General features: G+C 54.3%; 1 protein-coding gene across 1 annotated transcript; it reads left to right on the top strand.

Moving 5' to 3' along the window:
• The first annotated feature begins 3,841 nt into the window (after positions 1-3,841).
• Positions 3,842-9,871, top strand: ADAD2 (adenosine deaminase domain containing 2). The gene is made up of 11 exons (XM_014792657.2): positions 3,842-4,189; positions 4,297-4,440; positions 7,292-7,432; positions 7,778-7,825; positions 7,915-8,040; positions 8,125-8,275; positions 8,356-8,523; positions 8,627-8,856; positions 8,960-9,203; positions 9,500-9,620; positions 9,706-9,871. Exons 1-11 carry the CDS (start codon positions 3,985-3,987, stop codon positions 9,808-9,810), a joined length of 1,683 nt encoding a protein of 560 aa, XP_014648143.1. The 5' UTR covers positions 3,842-3,984; the 3' UTR covers positions 9,811-9,871.
• Positions 9,872-17,854: the final 7,983 nt, after the last annotated feature.

Here is a 17,854-nt window from a genome sequence, read left to right as displayed (position 1 = left end):
CTGGGCGCGCACCTACGCACCATTTGTCCGGCCACGCTGAGGCCACATCCCACATACAGCAACTAGAAGGATGTGCAACTATGACATACAACTATCTGCTGGGGCTTTGGGGGAAAAAAAAGGAGGAGGATTGGCAATAGATGTTAGCTCAGAGCTGGTCTTCCTCAGCAAAAAGAGGAGGATTGGCATGGATGTTAACTCAGGGCTGATCTTCCTCAAAAAAAAGAAAACACAGAGTTTCCGATTCAGTGAGTCTGAGGTGGGGCCTGATAATTTGCCTTCCTAAGTTACCAGGTGATGCTGATTCTGCTTGTCTGGGGGGGTCACACTTTAAGAACAACTGTGCAATCATAACTCGTACCGTTATCCTAACCCAGCAGTTCTAGACTTCAGCGTGCATCAGAATCCCCTAGAGGGCTTGTTAAAACAGTTCACTGGGCCCCACCTCCAGAGCTGCTGATTCAGTAGATCTGGGATGTGATCCAAGAATCTACATTTCTAATGAGTCCCCAGGTGATGCTGATGCTGGGGGTCCAGAGACCACACTTTGAGAACCATTACTTTAAAGAATCAATTTCCAAGTTCTCAGCTTCTATGTATATGGTTTTTATCTGGGAGGTGCTCAGAATCAGATGGTTCTCCTTTCGCATCTCCTCTTTCACAATCGCTTTTTTCCCCTCTATGGAGTATTGCCTGAGAAGGATGCTGAACAAGGGGGCGATTCCAAAAAGCAGAGTTCCTATAGGAGAGAGTCCCTATAAGACCAAGAAAAACAGGCTCAGTAAGGAGTAATGATAGAAGGGTGCGGGGGCGGGGCTTTTGGGGGCTGACAATATTATGTTTCTTCATCTGAGTGCTGGTTACATGAGTGTGTTCAGTGTGTGAAAATTCATTGAATGATCTGTATGCTTTTTGGTATGGATGTAATATTTCAGTAGTCTTTTTAAAATAGAAAAGAAAAAAAGAGGAAAATACTGCTGGCTGTGACACTTGATCTCATTGAGACTTCAGCCTCTTGGTTAGACTCCATGCCTTCTCAGCTATCTACCTCAGAAATAGAATTCAGAAGTCACTCTATGAAGGCAGGAATTCTTCTCTCTGTGTAGGTCACTAATGTATCCCAAACAACTAGAAAAGTAGATACTCGATAAATATCGAATCAATGGAAGAGGGAACAAAATGACATGGTTCCTCTGAGAAAATATCAACACATTTATTTAAATTGAAAAAATGAAGTCAGACTGTTTCTGATAGGAAAATTCTGGTTTAGCTGATAGGTTTGACTACGATGGTAGGCTTTGCCAATTAGGGCACATGGAGAGTGTTTTTCTTTTCTTGTTTTTTTTTTTTTTGTAAGAAAGATCAGCCCTGAGCTAACATCCATGCCAATCCTCTTCTTCTTCTTTTTTTTTTTTTTGCTGAGGAAGACTGGCCCTGGGCTAACATCCATGCCCATCCTCCTCCACGTTATATGGGATGCCGCCACAGCATGGCCTGACAAGTGGTGCATCAGTGCGAGCCCGGGATCCGAACCCGGGACTCCAGCAGCGGAGTGCACGCACGTAACCGCTATGCCACAGGGCCAGCCCCTGGAGAGCATTTTTCATAAATGGAATAAGCTAAGTCCGCCTCTCCATGGTTTTGGTGAAAATATATTGAAAGTATGATTATACTATATAATAAATCAGAAATTACATCTTTTGTAACTATTTAAGCTCGTGACTAAAAAATTAGTGATATATAATTTTTCAAAATTATTTTAGAAGTATGTATGCAAAAGAAATTGAAGACCATTTATATTAGTTTCCTATTGCTGCTATAACAAATTACCACAAACTTAGTGGCTTAAAAGAACACAATATCATACAGTTCTGGAGGTCAGAAGTCTTAAATGGGTCTCACTGGGCTAAAATCAAGGCGTCACTAGGGCTGTGTTCCGTTCTGGAGGCACTAGGGGAAAATCCATTTCTTTGCCTTTTCCAGCTTCTAAAAGCTGCCTGCCTTCCTCGGCTTGTGGCCCCCTTCCATCTTCAAAGCCAGCAATGGCCAGCTGAGTCTTTCTCATGCTGTCATCTCTCGGATTCTGATCTTCAGTCTCCCTCTAGCCCATTTAAGGACCCTTGTGATTACACTGGGCCCACCCAGGTGATCCAGGATAATCTCCCTGTCTTAAACTCAGCTGATTAGAAAACTTAACTCCATCTGCAACCATAATTCCCCCTTGCCACATGATGTAACATATTCATAGGCTGTGGGGATCAGGACATGGACATCTTTGGGGGACCATTATTTTTCCCACCACACCACTATTCCCCATCACCCCCAGGAGACACCCATCCAGCTTCTGGGCTGGGAGGCCAATTTCATTTCTTCCTTCCTTTCTCTAAACAAGCTGTCTGGTTTCCTTTCGTTACTGATGTATACTTAACATGCAATAAAATGCAGAAGTCTTAAGTGTACACCTTATCAAGTTTTTACATACATATAAACCCACATAACCACCACCTAGATCAAGGCAGAGAACATTTTCATCACTCCAGAAAATTTCCTGGTGCCGCTTCCCAGTCAATACCCCCTTCAGGAAGCAACCATGATTCTGACTCATCACCAGAGATTAATTTTGCCGGTTCAAGACTTTATATAAATAGAATCAGGCAGAAAATAGTCTTTTTAGTCTGGCTTCTTTCACTCAATATGCCTATGAGATTCACTCATTTTGTGCATGTAACAGTGTTTTGTTTCTTTTTATTACTAATAGTCTCCTGTGTGAATATATCACCTCTTGTTCATGCAAGTTCCTGTTGGTGAAGTTTCTGGGTTTGTGGACTCTGTTAAAGTCTCTTTACGGATGTGTGCAGCCATCATTCCATTTCTGAACACCAACTGTGCTGTCCCTTCCATCTACTAGGCCTAATTTTGCTCTCTGGCTGGGCTACACATGAAAAGAACAGGCTTGTTCTTTCTGATGCCAATTCTGAAACATTCGGGAGATTGAATCTACTCTGTCCCCCACACCTGCTCTTCCCAAATCAAATGTCCCCAGTTCCACCAACCCCTCCTCAAACACTCCAGTATCCACACTGCCACAATCCTGGTCAGCATTGTCAGACCCAAAGGTAGCAGTCAGCAGCAGCAGCAGCAACAAAGGTGACGAGTCTTACAGACTGTGAACTGAGTATCGGTCATGTGTTCCCGGGGAACTGGCTCCTACAAGACACAGTTACATCTTCTGCCCCCTTCCAGCAATTGTGTTGCATCATAGCAGGCCATATGTAAACTGTCTTCATCCGTAACTTCATCTTATTTTTGTTATTTCTCCTTCATCCCTAGTCCCTCATCTTAAAGAATAGCTGTCTTGTGGTAGTTACTCAAAATCCCTCCTGACAGGAAAAAAAGGGGGCAGAGTGCCAAATGGCTAACTTGGCTCGAGAGCACTTCCGGTTGGCTTCAGGAAGGCTACAGTGAACGGTTTTCAAATGTAGAGCCTGGAGATTCTGTGTGGCCGCTACATTTGAGAACACTCTCATTCACCTCATGAGGACCCCCAGGCTCAAGCGGCTAGGGGTGGGCTGGCGTGATGGGGTGCGGTTTGGGGTGGCCTAGAACAGGAGCAAGGGTGAGGTGCTGGACCCGGGCCCCCAAACCTCCTTCCCTGGCCTTCCGTTCGCCAGGGCAGAGAAGAGGCTGACAGGAGCGACCTGGTCCTTCGCCCAACCCCCCGACCCGGCAGTGGGATGTTGGCCAGGCGGCCATACCGTCTACATCCGGGCTGCAGCCGTTCGGCAGACTGTCCTTCCCATTGGCTGGGCGCACTGTCCGCCACAGCTCTGTGGGCTCTCATTGGTCAGCAGTGAGGTGGGGCGGAGCTCGCCTGGTGCTGTCGGCCGCGCCGCGTGCTGCTCACGCGGACCCAGCAGGGCGTATAAAAGAGCTCGGGCGGCGTGAGACCCTGCCTCTTGTCCCTTGGGGTCCTCGCGTCTTGTCATGGCTTCAGCGGCGAGTGCGGCCCCGGGCTCGGACGACAGCGGCCGCAGGAAGCCCCGCCTGGCGGCGTCTTTACAGATCAGCCCCGGGCCCAGCCCCAGGCGGCCCCCAACCAGCCTGGGCCCAGACCCCTGGGAGCCCTCACTTGCCCCCAGCGCGGAGGACGATAAGGGCGATGGGCAGCCCCAGGCCTCGGCGGGGGACGGTGGGCTCTGGGTGGGGGCCAGAGTCGGGAAAGGGGGGCAGCCCGGGCTCGGGAAGGCTTGGGGGGCCGGATAGGAAGGTCCCCGAGGGTCTCTGTCCTGCCCGCAGGGCCTGCGAGGGACTTCGCAGCGGCAGCCGGACAGCTGAGCCTGCAGCTCAAAGACCCTCCGCCGGCCCAGGCCATGGCCGTGCTCGGGCAGTATGCGGCCAGTCTGGGCGTCTCCCTGACCTTCAGAGAGGACCGGACGGCAGGTGAGGTCCGGGGGCCTGGGATGGTGGTGCGCACGGGCTGACCCCAGATGAAGCAGGGGCCCTGTGAGCTGGGCCTGAGCCCTGGGCCCGAGGCGCACCTCCCTGTGAGCAGGTGGTGCTGGGAGCATCGCTACACCGGACGTCCAACGGGCAGGTCATGGCAGGGTGAACATTATCCCCATCTGATGCCCCCAGCGACCCAGCCTTTCAGCTCACCATTTTTGAGGACCAATTACATGCAATTACAGTTGCCATGCCAGCATGGGAGATACCTGGGGGCCAGCCCCTGACTTAAAGACATTATCAAAGGCAGTTTGCTAAGGGCAACACTGCATAGAGATGTAATCATGTCCTTTCCTCGTCCTCAGTGCCCCCACCCCAGATTCAGACACAGACACACAGAACAATACCCCAGGTCCTAAATTCAGGTTCCCAACCTTAAGCCAGCACATTCCCAGTTTCTAAGGAGATGGCAAGAGAATCATTTCTCAAGCTATTGGGAGCGTTTGTAAAACTACCTAAGAGAACCCCAAATGAACAGCTCAAAAAGAGGTAATGTATTAAAAATGTAACTGGGATTTGTGTTAATCAGGTGTGGTAAGACAGCAGACATGGAAATAATTGTCATGGAGGAAGAAGTAAATATTCCCAGATCCCTGGAAACAGGAGGCACAGCTCGCCACACAGGGCCACACGGGAAAGGGCCAGGGTGAGAGAAGGGGCTGGGGAGAGCCCAGCCCAGGGCCTTTATTGGCGTCTTTTCTGGAAGGAATGGCTGAGGCAGGGTGGGTACGCTGAGTAAGCTTAGGGTTGAGTAAGGCAAGGGACTGAGTAAGTTAGAGGTTGTAGAGGTGGTCCCTAGTTGTCCAGTACCTGGCCCTGGGGTGGTTTAGGGTATGGGGAATATTGGCTTGTGTGAGAGTTTGGTGTTTGGGGAGTGAGTTCTGGCTTGGTCGGTTTCTATAGCAAAGGCATGCCCGCAGGGGAGTTGTCTGCTCTCTCTAGGAATTAGCCCTGGGAGGGGTAATCTCTCCAGGGTCAAGGCCCCAAATGCCAGAGCATCAAGAATACAGAAAATAAGAAGACAGAGTCAATACAGATAATTATAGCTAACATTCGTGAGTTCTGGATATGGGCCAGGCACTGACGGGCTTCAGACACATTAACACACTGAGTCCTCACAGCTGTTCCTTAAGGACGTATCCTGCTGTCACGCCATGTTACAGACAGGAAGACTGAGGCCAGAGAGGGTGTAGCTGTGGGGCACAGTGTGAACCCAGGCAGTCTGGCTTCAGAGCCTGAGCTGAACCACTGGATTATAGTGCCCTCCCTTCTGCTTACGGTTCCCTTTATATTTACATGGGTAGACATGGTTTTTAGTCATTTTATTTTTTATTTTGATAAAATTTCAAAGACTAGTGTAAAAGAACTCCCCTGAACTCTCCACTCAGATTCTCCAGGTAACATTTGCCACATTTGCTTTGTGTATGTGTCTCTCTCCTCTGTATATTTGTTTATATAAAAAATCCACGTTAATTTTCCCTGAACATCTGCAAGTTAAATTACCCCTTAAGCACTTCAGTGTGTATTTCCTAAGAATGAGGACCTTGTCTTATAAAACTATAGTATAATGATCAAATTCTGGAAATTTAACATTGATGTATATTATCATCTAATTACCATTCACATTCAGATTTTGCCACTTGTCCCAATGATGGCCATTTTTTTCCAGCCTAGCATGACTGAGTATATTTAGCTGCCATGCCTCTTTAATCTCCTTTTATCTGAAACAGTTCCCCGTCTGTCCTTGTCTTTAGGACACTGAGGCTTTGAAGAGTAAGGGCTGGTGGTTTTGTAGACCATCCTTCACTTGGGTTTGTCTGTTTCCTTGGGATGGGGTTCAGGTGATGCATTGGGCAGGAGCACACGTGGTAACCCGTGTCCTTGGCCGTACATCCCGCCAGGAGGACTGGGATCTGTCTGTCCTATCGCTGGGAGGCCTGACGAGGGTGGTGTCCACCAGGTGTCTTCACTTCCCCTCTGTGCTTAATAAGTCACCCGAGGTGGGGCATCTGGGGATGGTGTGACAATCCTGTTCTCCATAACACTGTCACCTTGTGGTTTTAGCATCCTTTGATGATTGTCGCCAGATTTGATTATTACTGTGCCAGCTGCTGCGTGGGGTTTGCTATGTCAGCGTTCCTTCCCCATCTACTATCTGACATTCTTGATGCTCTTTTAAAATAGAGGAATCTTGGTGCTGGCGAGGCATGCTGGAACGCGGTTCTCTTTGAAAAGGGCAGTCCTTTGGGAAACAGTTTAGCAGCAAGTACCGTGAACTGAAATAAGCTGATGCGCTTTGACCAAGTGATCCCAGTTCTAGGATTTTCATCTGCCTCTTTTGTGTCATAAGTAACATCTGAAATGACAGTGTTTGGTGGACGAAGCTTTCAAACGTAGACCAGAAATAGGGCAGTGTGTCTGGGGGAAGGCAGGAAGCTTCATCCTCAGAAGACCGCGGCCCTGGTTGGGTCCTGGCACCACCTGGGCATGCTGCCTGCCCTTTGTGTGCCCCCTCTGTAAAATGGGGTCATGTGCACCTATTTCAGAGGGGCTGTGAGGATTCTCTGAGTGACGACGGGTGGGCATGCCAAGGCACGCACCAGCGCTTGGTGCAGGGGTTGGCAGTCCCGCCTCCTTGTCATTCTGGTTGTCCTCAGTGGCAGGTGTCAGGAGGAAGTGTGGCTGAGAGCTGCTGTGGCTCAGGTGGGGCAGGTGTAGTGGTCCTCCTAGAAAGGGCCCATGACGGGGGAGGTGCAGGGCACTGCTTCACGACCCCCTCCTTCTCCAGACGGCTGCTTCCCCTTCTCGGTGTGCGCCGAACTGGACGGGGTGGTCTACCCCGCGGGCACCGCCAACAGCAAACTGGAGGCCAGACAGCAGGCGGCTCTCTCTGCCCTCCGCTACATCCAGAGTCAGCTGGAGAGCCCGGGTAAGGGGGCAGCCACCCGGTGACCGAGCCCCAGCTGGGGTGCTGACACGGTATGCCTGTGAGCATGTGGGCAGGTCGGGGAGAGGTGCTGGAGAGACCATCTGGGCACCAGGACCCGGCCTGCAGGGAGCTGGGGAGGAGGACGGGAGCCTACCCCTGCCCTAATGTCCTTTTAAGCCTGTGCACCCGGGGGAGGGTCTGCTAGAGGAGCAGCCCAGGAACTTTTGGTTTCTGGAAGATGATAACTTTCCTCCTGCCAGTGGAACTTCTTGGCTTCCCAAAGGACAAAGGGCAGGAGGGCAGACCCTGGCATCCATAGCTACTGCCCCCTTGTCTCTCTTCCAGAGCCCCCAGAGCCCCCCAGCAGGCCTTCACTTGCCTCCCTGAGCGTAGGTAGGTGGGCTCCTCTTGACTTGACCCCTGTGGGGAAGGAGGGGCACAGCCTGTGGGGCCCCCAGCTCTGCCCTCTCCCCCATGTACAGAGGACATCCTGACGCACGAGCAGCGCTGTGCAGCTGTGGTCAGCGCCGGCTTTGACCGCCTGGTGGACAGGGCCTCGCCACACCATGCCTGTAAGGGGACTGTGGCTGCAGTCATCCTGGAGAGAGGTAGGGGTGGCCCTGCCCCCCCCAAGAAGGCCCTTGTGGGCCCTTTGCCTTGGGCCATTGTGTCTCTGCCCCCTTCCCTTGTAGAGGTCCCCGGTGCCAGGGGCCACAGCAAGGAGATCTACGAGCTGGTGGCACTGGGCACAGGCAGCAGCAGCTGCGCCGGCTGGCTGGAGTACTCGGGCCGGCAGCTCCACGACTGCCACGGTGTGGTCATCGCCCGCCGGGCCCTGCTGAGGTGAGGGGCGGACGGGCGCTCCGCCACAGCCCGGGCAGGATGCGGCAGCCCCCAACGGCTCCTCTACGTGGCTCTCCCAGGTTCTTGTTCCGGCAGCTCCTGCTGGCGACACAGGGCGGCCCCAAGGGCAAGGAGCGGTCCGTGCTGGCCCCTCAGCCTGGGCCTGGGCCCCCCTTCGCCCTCAAGCCCCGGATCTTCCTGCACCTCTACGTCAGCAACACCCCGAAGGGAGCTGCCCACGACATCTAGTATGCGGGGAGCCCGGATGGGGAAGGGCAGTGTAGGGTGAGTCGGAGGAGCAGCCCTGACTCTAGTGTCCTCTGTCCCCGCTGCCTCTGCCTGTCTCTGCAGCCTCCCGCCGCCCTCCAAGGGCAGTCTCCTGCACAGCCCCCCTTTCCGCCTGCAGGCCCACGTCCGCGGGGAGCTGAAGCCCGTGTGCTACGTGGCACCTGCACTCCGTGACACCCATGTGAGCTGCCTCTCGGCCAGCGACAAGCTGGCACGCTGGGCCGTGCTGGGGCTGGGCGGCGCCCTGCTGGCCCACTTCCTGCCTCCCGTCTACGCCACCAGCCTTGTCCTGGGTGAGGGTTCTGCGGGGCTTGAGGGTGGAAGGCGGGCTCTGGGTGGTGTATGGGAGAGGGTGGCAGGGACCCCGACCTTGTCCTGTGCCTTCTGCCCCCACAGCCGACCCTTGCCACGACCCCCCAACTCTGAGCAGCGCCATCCATGCCCGGCCCAGCCTAGACAGCATCTTGGGGCCAGGCCTGCCACCTCCCTACGCCCGCACCACGCTGCACCTGTTTTCAGGCCCCCCTGTGGCCCCCTCCGACCCCACCCCCAGCACCTGCCATGGCCTGAGCCTCAACTGGAGCCTGGGGGACCCTGACGTCGAAGTTGTGGATGTGGCCACTGGGCGTGTGAAGGACGAGTGAGAAGGGCCTGCGGGCGGGCTGGAGAGGGGCCTGGGGTGAGGAGTCCCCGCCTTCCTGCCCATGGGGTTAGAGGATGCATCCAGGCACCAGCTGGGGTTCTAATCCCGGCTCAGCCTCTTAGCAGCTCTGTGACCATGGCCGGCGCTCCTATCACCCACCCCGTGACACCCCCCGCCACACCTAAGATTGTCACGGCATGAAAGGAGATGGTGTGAGGGGCATGGTGCCAGCCTGTGAGTTCCGTTCCTCCTTTACCTCCTCTGATCTTCGAGTCCTTTCTCTCCATCTCCAGTGCTGCCTTCGGGCCTCCCTCCCGCCTCTGCAAGGCAGCCTTTCTCCAGGCCTTCCGCCAGGCTGCCAGAGCTCTAGGGAAGTCCCACCTCCTGGCCTTAAAGACCTATGAGGCAGCCAAGGTCAGCTCCTTCCCTCCCCACCAGCCCTCTTTCTCCTGTGCCCCCCAGCAAGCACCCTCTCCACCCCTCTCTTCTCCTGCCCTAGGCTGGGCCCTACCAGGAGGCTCGCCAGCAGTTGTCTCTCCTCCTGGACCAGCAGGGCCTGGGGGCATGGCCCTCCAAGCCGTTGGTGGGCAAATTCAGAAACTGAAACAGACCTCCAGGGGGCCGAGGTCCCTGAGTGGAGCTGGACCCCGCTGGAGGAGCACGCTTCTAGGGAGGGAGGATGGGGATGGGAGTGGAGGGGGAGGGGGAGGGGCTGCTGCACATTTGACCTTGAATAAAGAAGCTGTTTTTGGTGCTTCTGTGTGTGGTTGGCTTTGGGGGGAGGAGTGGGTACTGGATCCCCTCCTCACAGAGTTACTGTATCGTCACACCAGCCCTGGCTTCTTGTCTTCCAGCCCATGTGCTCTGGGGGAGGCTGTGTTGTGTCGTGGGGCCGGGCTGTTGGTAATGAGTGTGGGAGCACTGCCTCTTTGGGTGTGATGGAGGCTCTGGTGCTCCTCCCTTTCCCAGGGCCTGGACCTGGGAGGTGTGGTAGAGGAGGGGGGCACTTGCTCTCGGGTCCCACGTGGACTGGTCAGAGGCTTCAGCCATGCTGGCCGTTGAGCAAAGTCCATGGGTCTGAGCAGCCCTGTGTTGAAGGGTGCAGGGCATCAGTAGTCCCCAATCGGGAGGGGAAGCAGGGTCCTGGGGAGACAGCAGCCCCAGTCCCCCCCTTAAGGTCCTCTAGGGTTTCTACGAGTGGGTCGGGCCTGGAGCCCCTTCCACTGGGCTTGTAGGTGTACTGGGGTGAATAGTGTCCCCTAAAATTCACATGCACCTGGAACCTATGAAAGTGACCTTACTTAGAAATATAGGGTCTTTGCAGATGTGATCAAGTTAAGATGAGGTCATATTGGATTAGGGTGAGGCCTTAAATCCAGTGACTAGGGTCCTTATAAGAAGAGACACACAGGTAGACAGAGGGGAGGAGGCCACGTGATGATGGAGGCAGAGGGGGGTGATGCTGCCAAGGAGCACCAAGGATGGCCAGCAGCCTCCAGAAGCTGGGAGAGAGGCAGGGAGTGGTTTTCTCCCTCAAGTCCCCAGAAGTAACCAGCCCTGCCAGCACTGCAGGCCTCCAGAGCCATGAGAGAATAAATGTCTGTCGTTTTAAGGCAGCCAGTTCGTAGCACTTGGTTATGGTAGCCCTGGGAAGCTAACAGAGGCTCCTATAGAGCTGGGGCCCAGCCTGTCTCTGTGCTGCCCTGGCTGTTCCACTGGGTAAGCCCCGTGACTGCCCGAGCCTGCGTGCCCGCTTTGGGGAGGGCCAGGGCCTGCCTCCCAGGGCCAGGGATGTGGTTCTCCTTCCATTTCCCCCAGGGGGCTGCAGGGAGTCCGCGAGGGCTTTCAGACACTCTGAGGACCTTGAGTGGGAACGGAAGACGGTGTACACTACACACGCACACATCTGCAGACCTGGGCCCCTCGCCAGCAGGGGCAGTGTCCACTGGGCTGGCCCACAGGCAGCCTTGAGGTCTGAGGAGCCAGGGCCAGGAGTGGTAAGGCCCACGCCGGCAGCACACCCTCTGGCCTGAGCTCCCCACACTTCTAGCACTCCAGGGTTTGGAACTACTGACTGCTCCCAGGTGGGCCTCGGGAAGCTGGGCATTCAGGGCCAGGCGGTGCTGATGCTGAAGCCTTGGGATGGAGTCCCCTCCCTCCCAGACACCTCTCTACCCTGGGGCCTGTGTGGCCTTGGCCAGCCACTTAACCTCAGTGCACTTTGGTTGACTCATCTAGAGAAATAATCAGAAGGCCGGCCCAGGTGATCTGTCCTCGCCCAGCTCGCCCACCTGCAGGCCTGGGCTTTCCGTCTGCTTGGCCCCTGGGCCGGTGCTCTCTCCTTGTCCACCAATGCCACTGCTAATTAGGAGGACTCGGAGAGAGGCGGTGGAAGAGGAAACAGCCGAGAGGGTTGAGGGTCCAGTAGGCCCTGCACCGAGGCATTACATAGACCGTTGTGTTTAAGCCTCCCACCAACTCTGCACAGTAGATGCCGTCATCGCCCCGTTTTACAGGTGAGGAAACTCACGAGGTGAAGTTGGTAACTTCTAGAAGGGCACGTGCGCTTGCAGTGGAGCTGCAGTTCGCGGGCAGCCATCTGTCTTCTGAGCCCTTCAGTCCCAGGCACGGCCTCAGCTGCTGCTGCATCTGCTTGTGTGGCCTTGGACAAAACTCCCAACTTCTCATAAAATGAGACCTGGACAGTTGGATTCTTCAAGTTCCCTCCCGACTCGGGGAGATGCAGTCTTTGCCACTGAGAGAGAGCTGGGGCAGCCGTGGTTGGGAGAGGGTGAGAGAGACTGGTGAGAGCAGGAGGGGAGGTGCTGAGTGAGAAGTGCGCATGCGCGCAGGCTGGGCAGTGGGTTAGAGGAGGGACGTTTAAGGGGGGGGAGGGTGTCAAAGGCCAGCTAAGCACTGGTTTTTTTGTTTCACTGAGAGAACAGCTAGGTTATTTGCCCTTAGGTATCATTTTAGAAAAAACTTCTCAGGCCAACTTTGAAATAACTTTTCCTCGTGGTTATTTTTTTCAGGGATGGGGAGGATTTTTAAAACACCCAAGCGTATTAATTAGCCCATTTATCACACATTGTCTTCCCCCGGAGATAATTTAAATTGATTTACTTTTTGTACTGCAGTGGTGACTACAACCAGATGCAGAAATACACCAGCCATTGCACACTGCAGCTTTATGCAATGAGCCTTTTGATATTCATTAATCACGTAATCACTGGGTAAACAAGTTACTCAAAATGACATTAACTCTGCTGTGTTCTGCCAAGTAAGATTTGTCCCCGCGTTGCATAAATCTGCCTGTCCAATCCTTTCCTCCCCAGACAGTCCTCATTACACAACATTCCCTCAGTTCCTTTGACTCAGCTTATTTATTATTGCAGGCAGATGAAGAATGCCGCTTTTGAAATGGGAGTCTGTTAATGTCTTCTTGGCCTGATCCCCTCTAGATGGAGTTTTGCCAACAATAGCATCTTTAGATTGGGAGGTGATGTCACGTAGCTGGCAGGACTCCAACGCTGCTTCTTCCAGGACGCCTTCCCCATCACTCCCCTCCTCCCTCCCCTGCAGCCCCAGCTCTGGGGATCTTTCCTGGACCCTGGGCACCCCCCCCACCTGCTGTCCCTCCCTGTGTGTGGTCGTCACCGCTGAGCAGCTGAGCAGAAGTGTGGTCCTGGGAGGCCAAGGGGCCATACCACCTTACCAAGCCTCAGTTTCCCCATCTGGCAAGTGAGAGTTGGTCACAAAGGCGTGGCCTGCAGGGTCCTAGTGAGATGAACCTGGAAGGGGCCGAGCACAGTTCCGGCCTCTTGGCAGTCCTGAGGCAGTGGCTGTGAGCAGGCCCGTCTGCCCCAGCTCCCGGAGGTGAGCCTGTTGTTGGTTTCTCTCCATCCCTTCCTGTGGGTCTCCCACATGAAAGATGTCGACAGACAAGCATTGAACGGGAAATTAATGTTATAGGATCTTCTCTTTACAGGAGTGGGTTAGAGGGAGAGAATCAAAACTCCTTTCTTTTTTTTTTTTTTTGTGAGGAGATCAACCCTGTGCTAACATCTGCCAATCCTCCTCTTTTTTTGCTGAGGAAGACTGGCCCTGGGCTAACATCTGTGCCCATCTTCCTCCACTTTATATAGGACACCGCCACAGCATGGCCTGCCAAGCAGTGCATCGGTGCGTGCCCGGGATCCAAACCGGTGAACCCCGGGCTGCCGCAGAGGAGCACGTGCACTTAACTGCTTGCGCCACCGGGCCAGCCCCATCAAAACTCCTTTCTAAAAGACGGTTTTTGAAGACGTTTTGAGAATTTCCATTTATTGTGAGTCCTTTTTTTTCTACCCTGTAGAAGCATTCAAAAAGACCTTGAGAAAAGTTAGTATGAGTGCAGAGAAAGACGCTCTACTCTGTAAACTGTCACCTGCTCCATGGGTCAGTGGTGAATGACAGTTGAAAACATTGAGTACCTGCTAGAAGCCACGACAAAGAAAGCCGCATACTCTGGCTTTCGTCCGAGTTTATTCCTCCCAGCAGTCCAGAGGTGACGGGTCCTTGGGTGGCTGTCCACCGTCCTCACCTCAGGAGAAGGCGGCCTCCTCTTAAAGGAGATGGCCCAGAGGCTCACCACATCACTTCTGCTCAATGCTCATCGGTCCAAACTTCATCAGACACCACACCTAGCTGCAGAGGTGGCTGGGAAATGGGGACTCTAGCTATAGTTTGTGTGGGTTCCATTAGTAAAAGGACACAGGTGAGAATGGTATTGGTGGTGGTTAGTGGTCTTTCCCACACGGAGCTGGCAAGGACTGACAGGTTCTACCCCTTGAGGAAGGACTGGGCACTGCAGGGAGCATTTCATTGCCGGAGGGGAGCACAAGCAGCCTCCACACAGGCTGCATGTCCAGTGCCACGTTAGGGAGCCCCGCCCTCTGCCCCCACTGGTCCCCGACCTCACCTCTTTCTCCACTCCAGACACAGTGGCCCCCATGCCATCGCTTGAATGACCAAACCAATTCCTGCCTCAGGACCTTTGCACCTCCTGTTCCTTCTTCCTCAAAGCGTTTCCTCCACAGATCCACATACCCACTCCCTTCACTCCTTCAGAATTTGCTCAAATGTCCTGGCTCAGAAAGGCCTTTCTGGTCATTCTTTACAAAATTGCAGCCCCTCACTCTGGCATTCCCACCCTACCCTGCTTTATTCCCTGTCTGCTTTGTACCCTACTAAACCCTCAGTGCCCAAACAGTGTCTGGCACAATGAAGACGTCATGAAGGGATGAAGAATCAATTTGGGAAAAGCATCAGCATGTCCTGCTGTCAGTGCCTCAGCAACCCAGCGGGTCACATCCTTGACACCCCAGCCCCTTTCTGCAGCCTCACTCACACCCAGCGTCCTCCTCTTCCACCCTGGACTCATCCTGCTGGCCTGGCCTAATGCTCTCCCAGGGGGAGCCTGGAGCTGGTTCATTTACTTTCTAAAGATCCCTGGGTCTTCAGCTCAGATGCAGGAATTAAGTACCTGGGAGCATCTGTGTCTGCATCCCAGAAGCTTGATGGGGAGGCAGGAAGGCCCAGCCCCCTTGTGGACGGGAGCCCTGCTGACCACCACCTTGCCCCTGGGGCCGACACGGTGGCAGCACACGGGGGGCACCTGCATAGATGAAGGGAAGGGAATCACGTTCCTGGGAAGAGAGGGGCACTGGCATCTGCTGCCCACCTACTGCATGCCAGGCCCTGTCACTGAAGGCAGAAATGGGATGGGGGCGGAGGCTGGTGGCTTTAAGACACATTTATAGGACTGAACGACTGTTCCGGTCATCATGAAAAGGAAGTATTTCATTGCCTAGAAAGGTGTCGGCTGAGAAGATCACGTGTGGACGTCTGTCCTGCCTTGGGGGAGGCGGTCACTGGGTTTGTGTGGGTGTTTTCCCCATGGAGACTTGCTGATCCCCGGGTGGCGGATCATCAAAGCCAGCCAAGGCGGCAGGAGACAGGCTCCTCACCGCTGCCAGGGCCAATGGCCAGCATTTGGTGTGAATGCCCGTCCCGAGGACGCCTTTGGAAGCTTCTACAGGAAATGAGCACTTTGTCCCTGGTGTGCAGGGTCGGCCAGTTGCTGTGACACACAACCCGCAGTTTCAGCGGCTCACACAGGACAAGTTTTTCTCTTGCTCACGAAGTCCATCCACGCGGGTGAGCAGCAGGCGGGAGTTCAGGGTCACGGCTGCTTCCATCCTGTGCCCCCCATTTAGGGCAGGGCTGGCAAACTTCTGCAAAGAGCCTGAGAGTGAGTGTCTCCAGCTTGTAGGCCATACAGTCTGTTACTCGGCTCTGCTGTGGTAGCCCGCAGCTCCATAGACAATACCTGAATGAATGGGCCTGTGTTTCAACAAGACTTTGTTTACAATAACGGGAGGTGGCGGGCAGAGGTAGTTGACTGAGTCCTGCCTTAGGGCTTTGAGTATCCCTGGGAGTGTGCATGCAGCTTGTGGGGTTGAGGGGCAGCAGGGAGAGCGTAGAGGACCAGGCAGCGGAGTTTGCAGCTGGTCCCGCAGTGGCGAGAACTGCTTCCACCACGTTCCACAGACCAGAACTCCGCCTGTGGCTCCCCGACCTGCAGGGAGGCTGGGAACGTGGAGGAGGAGCCAGATGTTGCCAACCCCCTGCAGCTCCTCCCCGGGGCCCCGCAGGAAGGGAAGAGAACCTGAGTTTGAATCCCGACTCTGCCCTTGCCGTCTGTGGCACCGCTTGGTGACTCAGTTTCCTCGTTCATAAAATGGAAACGAACAGGGCCTCCCTCACACAGTCACTTTGCAAATGAAATGAAATAAGGTGTGTAATGTCCTGGCAGGGCCTCAGACAGGGAGAGCCTCAGAGACCGGGGCTTTATGACAGGCGTTTGAGACCCCACAACTAGCTGAGCCAGGGAGTGCGGGAGACCCAGAGCAGGGCCAAGACTCCCGTCTGCCAGGTCCCTCCTGCACCAGGCCTCCTGGGGCTCCCTGTGTCCTGCATGCCCAACCCAGGACGGCCTTTCCCATCAACGGCACCTTAAAGGGCCTCATGTGCCCCATGAGGTGCTGCTGAGGCCTCTCCTATGGGACTGTGACCTGGCCCGACCCCTGACCTGACCCCTGACCTGAGGAACTGGGGGGTGGGCTGGCTCTGCTCCCCTCCCCTGTCAGGGCCCGAGGCTCCCACGCAGACCCAACGACAGCGGCTCTGCTGCTTCTCTCTCTCTTCTTCCTCTTCCTTTGTTCATTAAGATATAACTCACACACCATGAAATTTACCCTTGAAAAATGTACAGTCCAGTAGTTTCTAGTATATTCTCAGAGTTGTACAGCAGTCACCACTATCTAATTCTACAACCTTTGCATCACCCCAAAAGAAACCCGTGTGCGTTAGCAGTCATCTACCATTCCCCCACCCTCCAGCCCCAGCAAACACTGATCTGCTTTCTGCATCCCCGTATGTGCCAGTTCTGGACGCTCCATGTCCACAGAGTCATATGACATGTGGCCTTCTGTGACTGGCTTCTTTCACTGAGTATATTTTCTTTTTTTTGTGTGAGATTTAAGATCTCTTTTTTTTTTTTCCCCCAAAGCCCCAGTAGATAGTTGTATGTCTAGTTGCACATCCTTCTAGTTGCTGTATGTGGGAAGCGGCCTCAGCATGGCCGGAGAAGCGGTGCGTCGGTGCGCGCCCGGGATCCGAACTCGGGCCGCCAGCAGCGGAGCGCGCGCACCCAACCGCTAAGCCACGGGGCTGGCCCACACTGAGTATATTTTCAAGGTTCATCCACATAGTAGCACGTATCAGTACTTCATCCCTTTTTATGGCTGAATAATATTCCATCGTGAGGATACACCACGTTTGTTTATCCACTTGTCAGTCGATGGACATTGGATAGGCTTCTTTTAAAAAACAAATATCCCAGCTCTGGAATACTATCTTATGGAGGGAATTGGATCTTAGCATCATTTTTGTAGTCAGAGACAGAACCCCACACCCCATCTGGGAATATACATGTGCGGAACAGGGGCTTCCAGAAGGCGGTAGGAAGTGGAGGCTGAGAGCATAGAGTCTGGAGCCAGACAGGCTGGGTTTGAATCCTGAATCCGTCACCAAAGCCGGGTGACCTTGGGATAGTTACCTAGCCGCCCTGTGCCTCGGTTTCTTCGTCTGTAAAATGGGGATAACAGTGCCTTCCTCAGGAGGTGGGTGTGAGGATCACGGGACGCTTGTGAGGTGACGGGGCAGGAGCTGGCAGGCAGCCACCACCCGTAGGTGCTGTGAGCATCCCCGTAGGTGCCTTGCTGCCCAGCACGTATTTCCGTCTCTTTGGGAACAGTGCCCTGACTTTCCTCCAGGGAGCCTCGCCCTCCCCATTCTCAGCCATGTCGTCTGGGTGGGATTGGGCCTGTCTTCTGCTCCAGGGTGAGCCCCAACTCACGTAAGCCAATCAGTGTAGCCACAGTGGTCGGTTCAGGGGTGTGGCCACAACCCACTCAGAGCCAGTAAGACTCAAGGAGAGCACGTGCTTGGGAATCTGGGGAACAAAAGGCTTCTCTCCTCAGTGGGCGTGGTGGAGTGAGGGTGTGAGACTCGGAGCTCATACAGCCATCTTGTGGCCATGAGGA

This window comes from Ceratotherium simum, chromosome 30 (assembly GCF_057802395.1).
Source record: "Ceratotherium simum simum isolate JZ-2026a chromosome 30, ASM5780239v1, whole genome shotgun sequence".
Classification (NCBI taxonomy): Eukaryota; Metazoa; Chordata; class Mammalia; order Perissodactyla; family Rhinocerotidae; genus Ceratotherium; species Ceratotherium simum.
Note: the sequence above shows the minus strand (reverse complement) of the source record. Positions and strands in the feature narration are given on the sequence as shown.

Bases quoted from the DNA above. Each gene is read 5' to 3' on its own strand.
- ADAD2 (XM_014792657.2), top strand. From the start codon at position 3,985: ATGGCTTCAGCGGCGAGTGCGGCCCCGGGCTCGGACGACAGCGGCCGC. The intron at 4,190-4,296 runs GTGGGCTCTGGG...TCCTGCCCGCAG, and splicing joins CCAGGCCTCGGCGGGGGACG to GGCCTGCGAGGGACTTCGCA. The intron at 8,041-8,124 runs GTAGGGGTGGCC...CTTCCCTTGTAG, and splicing joins TGCAGTCATCCTGGAGAGAG to AGGTCCCCGGTGCCAGGGGC.